Consider the following 10600-nt stretch of genomic DNA (forward strand, 5'->3'; position numbering starts at 1 on the left):
CTCGCGCCGGGAGTTGGAGACTGGAGCTGTTCCTATTTGGCCATCTTGCTCCGCCCTATCTAAGTCTTACTTTAAATCCAGTGAGTGGCATTAATTTCATTCACAGTGTTGTGCAACCAGCATCCTGTTTCCATCACTCCAGTAAGAAATTCTTACCCATTTAATATCAACTCCCCATACTAAATGGGTATTTAACTATTGTAAATAGTTGCATACATTGTATTTTACTGTTTATTATATTTCATAATAAAAACATTTAATGTAAGAGGTATGCCAATTGCAAAGGCTTTTGCAACCCTTTACTCTGGGAACGAAGTGGAGAGATCAGCCTTTAGAATTTCTAGGTATATGACTGTTTATATTACTGAATGGTGTAGGAAGTGTCCTGTAGCATATACTATTATTAGTAGTTAAGGGAAATAACTTTATAAGAAGAGGGTGATACAGTCTTTCATACTGACGTTCACCTTTTCTATTTTGAGGATAAGGTAGAGTCAGAATTTCCATTTCTAGGTAACTTTTGTCTAATTCACTTTAATCTGTGAATCTTCATATGCTTACCAGCTGTTATGGCTAATTTATAATTATGTGTCATGCATTTCATTTTTTTTTTCCTTAACTACAGTAGCCTAGACTTCCCTCCCCTGCTTTTTCATTTCTTATTTGAAAGTTAATCTATTTTAAATTTATGTTTTCCATTCAGAGTAGATTTTTCAGTGATGTGGTTTATACTTAATTCTTTAGAAAGTAGTTGAGGATATCAGGAAAAGGGAAGCATATCATTTAAATAAAAACACCATAGTGAACTTCTTAAACATATTGCATTCATGTCATAGGGTTATTAACTTGACAGAGCTTCACAGTTGATTATAGTACTAAGGGCTTCTGAATATTCAGGAAGATTTGGATACTCTCATTTTTTCTCTTAAAGACCATTATTAGGGTAGATGCATTCAAACAATCTAGACACAATGCTTATGATTTCTATTATATGTTGTATTTTTCTTAATGTAGTTAAGTTATTACCATGCATTCATGTTCTATTAATGGAAAATACTTTGATTGGATTCTCATCTCGAGGAGGAGCTGTTTCAGAGCTGGTGTGCGCTATTATGTAAGAGGTGAGATTAATTTTGTCAGCATGGATCATATCTGTAATTAATATTTTGTCTTACAGTAACATGAATGTAACCTTTTGTATTTTATTTGTTTTCATTATCATTTGATAGCCTTGCTAAGTATTTATCTCCTACTTCATTATAATAATTAGGTAGGTCTTCCGTGTTTCAGCTACTGTAATTACATTGCAAATGTTAATGTTATACTTGTAGGCTGCTGCTTACTGCTTGAAGAGGAACTGATCATGTTGTTTGCTGGATATCTGAAAGCACAGCTGAACTCAGTGTAGTTTTCAGTAACCTAACCTAGAAAGTATTTTCTTGTATTGCTTTTAGGTTTTTTTGCATGCATGAAGCTAGTCATTTGCTTTATGCCTTCAACTTTGTGAACATTTACATTTTGAGCATTTATTTTCCAGACTTTGTACTAGCAACATGCTTATTTCTAAACGAAGCTAACTTTAGAAATCTGTATTAAAGCTTACTGTCATTATGAAAAGGAGTTTCTCCAATCTTTCTATTTTTTTTTAGCCAGAGTATATCAGCATATTTTATGGCTGTAAGCCATTAAATAAATTGTAGCTTGGGGCCAGAAAGTTGTAGAGATTATTTGCTTAATACCTCTGGTAGCAGAGGAAGAATAACATTGAGTGTGTGACCTGGCGAAGATCACAAACCAAATTAGAGTTAGCAACTCTCTTGTAACTAGATTTTCTTGGATGGAAACATAGTTTTTGATTAAATTTTTTGAACAGGTAGTGCATTTACATATTTCAAATATCAAAAAGTATTTTTTTAATGTGATAAAAAATATTTCCCATTTCTGACCTCATCTGCTCGGTTCTTACCCCCTTACCAGCTAATCAGATGTTAGTTTCTTGTTTATCCTTCCGGATAATTTTTATGCTAGTACAGGTATGTGCCCTTCTCTTCCTCCTTTTTTTAGACAGTGATAATGTTCTATGCATATTTTTCTGTACCTTGGTTCCTTTTTTTCTTAATATGTCTTGCAAATCTTTTCATAAAGATCTTTCTTTCATACACAGAAACACACATACTATCTCTCACTCTGACTCTCACTTTTAAAAATAACTAGATGTTGTTCCTTAGTGGGAATTATGAAAGGAAGCAAGGATAGCCTGTGCCTCTGACAAGTAATCTCATAAAGTATTGAGGAGTCATGTCATTGCTGATTTGGCTCAATAATTTTGGCCCCTTCTGGTGATATGGTAACAAAAACAGTGATACTTCGCATATACCTCCAAATGTTATATGTGAGAAATATGTGAGATAGAAAGGATGTTAGGAAATATTTGGCACAGTTAAAAATCCATTGATTTCTTTCTGATAATTTGGTAATTTGGGTCAGGGACTAGCTTGAAAGTTGCATTTGCTTAGCAAGCTTTTCCTTGTAAAAATAGATTATGTAAACAAATTTTTAAAGGAATGCTTCAAATATTTGAAAGAACTAAACAGCATCAAGAATCCGCTTTGCTTTTTGAAGTAGGTTTTGTGAGCATATTTATGGAATTACAGAGGATCACATACAGTTTTTGTGTTTTCATTTTCATAATTAAAATCAGTATAAGCATCTGCTGGAGACCATTTGCACTGTTATAACAAAATATTTTAAAATGGCCTATATTCACCAGGTGTGGTGGCTCACGCCTGTAATTCCAGCACTTTGGGAGGGCGAGGTGGGCGGATCACCTGACGTTGGGAGTTCGAGACCAGCCTGACCAACATGTAGAAGCCCCATCTCTACTAAAAATACAAAAATTAGTGGGGCGTGCTGGCGCATGCCTGTAATCCCAGCCACTTGAGAGGCTAAGGCAGGAGAATTGCTTGAACCCGGGAGGCAGAGGTTGTGGTGAGCTGAGATCGCGCCATTGCACTCCAGCCTGGGCAACAAGAGTGAAACTCCGTCTCAAAATATAAATAAATAAAAATAAAATGGCCTGTATTTACGTTGAGTATTGTGTTGTTACTAAGTATAATTACCTAAATTGATAGTGTTACCTTTCAAACTAGTATTTTTCAAATTAGGATCTATGGACATTTTCTCAGGGATCCTTGAGAATTTTTTTTTTTTTTTTTTCTTTAAAAGATGTCTGAGGCCAGGTGCGGTGGCTCAAGCCTGTAATCCCAGCACTTTGGGAGGCCGAGACGGGCGGATCACGAGATCAGGAGATCGAGACCATCCTGGCTAACCCGGTGAAACCCCGTCTCTACTAAAAAATAAAATACAAAAAATTAGCCGGGCGAGGTGATGGGCGCCTGTAGTCCCAGCTGCTCGGGAGGCTGAGGCAGGAGAATGGCGTAAACCCGGGAGGCGGAGCTTGCAGTGAGCTGAGATCCGGCCACTGCACTCCAGCCTGGGCGACAGAGCGAGACTCCGTCTCAAAAAAAAAAAAAAAAAAAAAAAAATGTCTGAAGTTTGAGAAACACTATTTTAGAGGAATTTTGCATGTAGGAACAATCAGTGTATTTAAGAGCAACCAGCTTCATCTGTTTATTAATAGGTTTTTATACTTCTCTTTAAGCCTGTTTAAAGTGAGTGAGCTTCTGTTAGTTTTCTGGTCATGTATAATGAGTTTGTTTGAATTGTATTTTCATAATGACTTTTCCACTAATTTGAACTGACTTAGTTCTCTCCAAGTTAACCTGAATTAGTGGGTTTCTGAAGTGTTTCTTTACGTAATCAGTATAGTTAATTCTTAATTTTTTTTCCACTTAGGAATTGATTCTGAAGGCCATGCAGCTAACTTTGTAGAAACAGAACAAATTGTGCACTACAGTGGGAGCAAAGCTTCATTTGTACAGGCAAGTTGTTAGTCTGTTAGGCAGTCAGTGAGTTGGCCTTTTCTGCTTGGATTATAATTTTCTGTCATGTTGAAATTTCCCTCTTTTCCCTTCTCCTCCGTTCTTGTGAAATATTTTTATCTACAGTGCAGAAAAAGTTCACCCCAAGAAAGGAAAGTCCATTAATCTGGCACTAACCTACTGACATTTCCTGCCCTTAAATTAAATCCCTGGAGGAGAGGGTAGGCTAGGAGGTGCAAGGAGAGTTATGGAAATGGAGCCATCTGTCTGTTGAACCATTTACATGTATTCAGGGCAGTGATGATAGGACAAGCTGATGGCTTATGATTGACTTTACCTGCCACTGTGAGATGTCTCTTCTGTTGCCTTATGGAGTTGTGGACCACTTGCTGCTCCAGAGCGTTAGTGTCCAAATGTATTCATATGTTGATAAACATATCCATTTGAAAATGAATAAAGCAATTTTCTAATTTTTTCGTAATGCCAAATTATATAACAGATGTAACCTGTTAATTTTTACTGATAGATAAATGTAGAATTTCGGGGAAATAAAGAACTATCTACTACACAAATGCCGTGTATATAAAACTAGAAGGAGAAAAAGTTCTAAATGTTTTTTCATAAAATATGAACTTTAGGAGAGATACACATGGATTTTTAAAATAGTTGGTAGGTTGTATTACTTTTTTCCCTTGCATGTTCATTAATTTATATACTGCTGACAATAAGTAAGGTGAGAAAAACAAATATGTTTGTGTTTCTTTTCACGTTTCTCTCTTTTCTTTTAGACTCGAGGATCAATACCTGTTTTCTGGTCCCAAAGACCAAACCTCAAGTACAAACCACTGCCACAAATCAGCAAAGTAGCAAATCACGTGTGTATGCCTTTTTGTTGGCTAAAAATAGAAGCTTAATAGCATTTTAATTTGCATGTAAAGAATGTGTTTACTCCCCTAAATCAGCATTCAACATCTTTGAGGCTCTTCTTGGTTCTAGCACATAGTAAACCTCTAAACCAAAAGTTGTGTAGGTGGCATGTTAGAAATATAGAAAAACAAACTGTGATTGAATGGCGTGGCAAGTAAGGATTTAAGAGATCTCAGTAAGATTTGTAAATTTATGCTTTTTAGAGTACTTAATATATTCCTCTGATGTTGTACTCAGAATTAAAGTGGTAGTGTTGCAGCTCAGAGTAAAATAGCTTATGATTACTAGATGACATTTAGAATATCTAGAAGACATAGTTCACATCCTGACATCATTCTTTTGAATATAGAAATAAGACATTTAAGGAGGTCCTTTTAAAATATTATAAGTATTTAAATTGTATTTATAAATTACATAATGTACTCCAGTAAAATATGTAACTCTTTTCCCTCTAGATGGATGGTTTCCAAAGGCATTTTGATTCCCAAGTAATTATTTATGGAAAACAAGTTATAATCAATCTGGTAATGTTTCTTACGTTTCTTGGGTTGGGGGCGGAGGAAACCTTAACTTTTTCTTGACAGAAAATTTACTATTTTAACCATTTTTAAGTATACAATTCAGTGGCATTAAGTAGTTTGTAATGTACAACCATCATCACTGTTCATTTCCACATTTCATCATACCAGACAGAAACTCTATCCATTAAATAATTAACTTCCTGTTACCTCCCTCCCCACGGCCCCTGGTAATTCTATTTTACTTTCTGTCTCTCTGAATTTGTCTATTCTGAGTACCCCTATGTAAGTGGAATAATACAATATTTGTCTTTTTTAATGTTTTTAAGGTTCATCCATCTTGTAGCATGTATAGAATTTCATTCTTTTTTTAAGACTGAAGAATATTCCAGTGTGTGTGTGTGTGTTTGTGTGTGTGTGTATAAACATTGGTGGTGTACAAGGATCTGTGTGATTGAGTCCCTGTTTTCAGTTCTTTTAGGCTTTTACTTAGAAGTAGAATTGCTGGATCATATGGTGATTCTATGTTTGACTCTTTGAGGAACCACCGTACTGTTTGCCATAGCGGCTGCACCATTTTGTATTCCCACCAGCAATACACCAGTTCCAGTTTCTTCATATCCTTGCTGACAATTGTTGTTTTCTGTTTTTTGTGTGTGTGTGTGTGTGTGTGTGTATGAGTTTTTAATTATAGCCATCCTGATGGGTGTGGAGTGGTGTCTCGCAGTGTTGAGTTGATTTACGTTTCTCTAATGATTTGTGTGATTTTGAGCATCTTTTTATGTACTGATTGGCCATTTGTGTATCTTCTTTAGAGAAATGTCTACGTAAATCCTTTGGCTCTTTTTTAATCAGGTCGTTTTTGTTTCAGTTGTAGTCATTCTTAATGAAGTCTGGATATTTATCTCTTAGCAGACAGGTGCTGTACAGATATTTTCTCCCGCTCTTTAGGTTGATTTTTTACTGTCTTGACAATGTCCTTGGGATACAAATTGTTTAAGTCCAGCTTATCTAGTTTTTCTTTTGTTGCCTCTGCTCTTGGTGTCAAATTCAAGAAATTGTCACCAAATCCAGTAACATAAAGTTACCCCTGTATTTTCTTCTTAAGAGTCTTTATAGTTTTAGATCTTACAGGCCTTTGGTCTGTTTTGAGTTAATTTTTGTTTTGTCTATGTGTGTCTGTGTATTACTTCTTATCACTGCACATGAGTTAATTTTTGTATATAGTGTAGGGGTAAGGGTCCAACTTCATTCTTTTGCATATGGATATCCAGTTTTCCCAGCACCATTTATAAAAGACTGTTCTTTTCCTTTGAATAGTCTGTCACCCTAATAAAAAAATCAGTTGAACACATATGTAAGGTCTTATCTTGAGGCTCTGTTCTAGTACATTGGTCTCTGTGTCTGTCCTTAGGACGGGATAACACTATTTTGGTTACTACAGCTTTGTGTAATAAGTTTTAAAATCAGGAAATGTGATAATTCCAACTTCCTTCTCCTTTTTCAAGATAATTTTGGCTACTTGAGATCCCTTGAGATTGCTTATGAATTTTAGGCTTGGTTTTTCTATTTCTGTAAACAATGGCATTGAGATTTTAGTAGCAATTACATTGAATTGACAGATTGATCACTTTGAATAGTACTGTTTTCTTAGTAATATTGTTTGTCAGTCCAGCAATGCAGATGTCTTTTCATTTATTTATGTTTTAAAAAATTTCTTTCAGCAATATTTTGCAGTTTTCAGTGTACATGCATTTCACGTCCTTGTTTAAATTTATTTTTGAGTATTTATGCCTGAATGGTGCTTTTGTTTGTTTGTTTGTTTTGCTATTGTAAATGAAATTGTTTTTGTAGTTTCCTTTTTGGATATTTCATTGTTAGTATATAGAAATGCAAGTGATTATTGTGTCTTGATTTTTGTATGCTGCAATTTTGTTGAATTTATAATCTCCAATAGCTATTTTGCAGAATTTTTAGGGTTTTCTGTATATAAAATCCTGTCACCTATAAACAGAGATAATTTTATGCTTCCTTTCCAATTTGGATGCCTTTTATTGTTTTTTTTCTTGCCTAATTGCTGTCACTAGAACTACTAATACTATGTTGAACAGAAATTGTGAAAGCAAGTATCCTTGCCTTATTCCTTTTCTTAGGAGAAAAGCTTTTGGTCTTTCATCGTTAAATATGATATTAGCTGTGGGTTTTTCACATAATGGCCTTTATGTTGAGGAACTTTTCTTCTTTTTCTAAGTTATCTGGTTGAATGTTTTTATCAAGAAGGGGTGTTGAATTTTGTCAGATACTTTTCTGTATCAATCGAGATGCTTGTTTGTTTTTTTCCCTTCATTCTATGAATGTGGTGTATTATACTGATTGATTTTCGTATATTGAACCAGCCTTACATTGTGGGAATAAATCCTTTTGGTCATGGTATATACTTTTTAAATATGCTGCAGAATTTGGTGTGCTAGTGTTTGGTTGGGGGATTTTTACATTAATATTCATAAAGGATATTGGCCTGTAGTTTTCTTTTCTTGTAATATCTTTGTCTAGTTTTGATATCAGGATAATCTTATCTTTACAGAATAAGTTAGAAAGTGTTCTCTCTTCTTCATCTTTTTGTTAGAGTTTGAGGAAGACTGGTGTTAATTCTTTAAATTTTAGTAGAATTCACTGGTGAGTTCACTAGTAAAGCCATCTAGTCCAGGTTTGTCTTTGTTAGGAGACTTTTTTGTTTCTGTTTGTTTTCATTACTGATTTGATCTCCTTACTATGTATTGGTCTATTTAGGTTTTCTATTTTTTTCATGATTCAGTTTTGGCAGATTATGTGTCTAGGAATTTGCCAATCTGGGTTTTCCTACTTGTTGGCATACAGTTGTTCATAGTATTCTCTTAAATCCTTTTTATTTCTCAGAAATTGGTAGTAATGTTCACTGTCACTCCTGATTTTAGTAATTTGAGTCTTTCGTTTTGGTCATTCTAGCTAAGAGTTTGTGAATTTTATTGATCTTTTCAAAGTTTAACTTGTAGTTTTATTGACTTTATTGTTTTTATATTTTCTATTTTATTTATCTCTAATTTTTATTATTTCCTCTGGTAGCTTTGGGTTTAGTTTGCTCTTCTTTTTCTTGTTCCTTAAAGTGTAAAATTAGGTTATTGCTTTGAGGTTTTATTTTTTAATGAATGCATTTACAGCGAGAAATTTTCCTCAGCACTGCTTTTGCTTTATTTCATACATTTGGTGTATTGTATTTTTGTTTTCACTTGTCTCAGGTATTTTCTAATTTCTCTTTCTGGGATTTTGTCTTTGAACCAGTGGTTCAGTATGTTGTTGGTTTTTCACGTTTGTGAAATTTCTAGTTTTCCTTCTATTCTTGATTTTTAGCTTTCTGTTGTGATCAGAATATATACCTAATGTAATTTGAATTTTTAAAAATGTGTTAAAACTTGTTTTGTGGCCTAGAGTATAGTTTGTCTTAGAGAATATTTCATGTGTACTTGTAAAAAATGTGTATTCTGCTGTTATTGGGTAGAGTAATATGTATGTGTCTGTTGGGTCTGATTGGCTTATGATGGTGTTTAAATTCTCTATTTTATTCTGTATTTGCTTATTCGTCTCTGTCTCATTGTTCTATTGTTGAAAGTAGGGTATTGAAGTTTCCTTTTTTTTTTGGAGACAGTCTCTGTCTGTTGCCCAGGCTAGAGTACAGTGGCGCGATCTCGGCTCACGGCAAGTTCCACCTCCCGGGTTCATGCCATTCTCCTGCCTCAGCCTCCTGAGTAACTGGGACTACAGGCACCCACCACCACGCCCAGCTAATTTTTTGTATTTTCAGTAGACACAGGGCTTCACTATTTAGCCAGGATGGTCTCAGTCTCCTGACCTCGTGATCTACCCGCCTCGGCCTCCCAGAATGCTGGGATTACAGGCGTGAGCCACCGCACCCAGCCCCTACTATTGTTATATAATTTTCTGTTTCTCCCTTCAGTTCTGTCAGTGTGCTTAGTTATATCTTCAGGCTGTCATGGTTTGTTGCATATGTGTTTATAATTGTTGTATCTTCTTGGAAAATTGACCATTTAATCAGTAAACAATGTTCTTTTTTTGTCTTTTGTAACAGTATTTCACTTAGAGTGTATCTTGTCTGATACTAGTGTAGTTATTCCAGCTCTTTTTTGATTACTATTTGCATAAAATATGTTTTTTCATCCTTTCTCTTTCAACCTGTATATATCTTTAGGTCTAAAATGAATCTCTTCGAGACAGCATGTAGTTAGATCATATTTTTTTTCCATTTTGCCGGTCTACTTATTTTTATTGGAGAGTTAATCCATTTACATTTAAAGTAATTACTGATAAGGATTTACTTCTGCTCTTCTGTTACTTGTTTTCTGTGTGTCTTTTAGCTTTTCGTTCCTCATTTCCTCCATTACCGTCTCTTACTGTGCTTAGTTGATTTTTTTTGGTAGTGATATATTTTGATTACTTTCTCATTTTCATTTGTGTATATTCTATAGCTGTTTTCTTTGTGGTTACCATGAGGATTACATATAATATGCTAATGTTATAAGTATCTAATTTGAATTGATACCAGAAGCATACAAAAGCTGTACTCCTGTAAAGCCTTCTTGCTTCCTTTTTATGTTAACATTTCAAATTGCATCTTTATATATTGTGTTTCAGTAACATAATTATTTTTATGCAACTGACTCTTATTTGTGTATGTATGTATTTATTTTTTAGAGAAAAGGTCTTGCTCTGTTGCCTAGGCTTGCATGCAGTGGCACGATCATAGCTCTGTGTAATCTTGAACTCCTGGGCTGAAGGAATCCTCACACTTCAGCTTCCTCAGCAGCTAGGACTACAGGCGCATGCCACCATGCTTGGCTAATTTTTTTTGTGTTTTTATACAGATGGGGGGGGTCTCACTATATTGCCCAGGCTGGTCTTGAACTCCTGACCTCAAGCCATCCTCTTGCCTCAGCCTACCAAAGCGCTAGGATTACAGATGTGAGCCACCATTCCGGACTGCATTTGACTTTTAAATCCTGTAGAAATAAGAAGTGAAGTTACAGACCAGGATTTCAATAATACTGGCTTTTATATTTGCCCTTGTCTTTACCTTTTTGGATTTTTTTTTTTTTTTTTGAGACGGAGGCTTGCTCTGTCGCCCAGGCTGGAGTGCAGTGGCCAGATCTCAGCTCACTGCAA

General features: G+C 35.0%; 1 protein-coding gene across 3 annotated transcripts in view; it reads left to right on the forward strand.

Annotated features, from left to right (window-relative positions):
* SACM1L (SAC1 suppressor of actin mutations 1-like (yeast)) overlaps positions 1-10600 on the forward strand; it is a 63193-nt gene that overhangs the window by 35649 nt on the left and 16944 nt on the right. For all 3 annotated transcript variants that reach the window (XM_011952657.1, XM_011952656.1, XM_011952658.1), the window contains 4 exons: positions 1020-1121; positions 3856-3941; positions 4730-4816; positions 5324-5392. In XM_011952657.1, the coding sequence (XP_011808047.1) occupies positions 1020-1121; positions 3856-3941; positions 4730-4816; positions 5324-5392 (344 nt within the window). The remainder of the gene's footprint in view (positions 1-1019; positions 1122-3855; positions 3942-4729; positions 4817-5323; positions 5393-10600) is intronic.

Source organism: Colobus angolensis, unplaced genomic scaffold (assembly GCF_000951035.1).
Source record: "Colobus angolensis palliatus isolate OR3802 unplaced genomic scaffold, Cang.pa_1.0 Scaffold344, whole genome shotgun sequence".
Classification (NCBI taxonomy): domain Eukaryota; kingdom Metazoa; phylum Chordata; class Mammalia; order Primates; family Cercopithecidae; genus Colobus; species Colobus angolensis.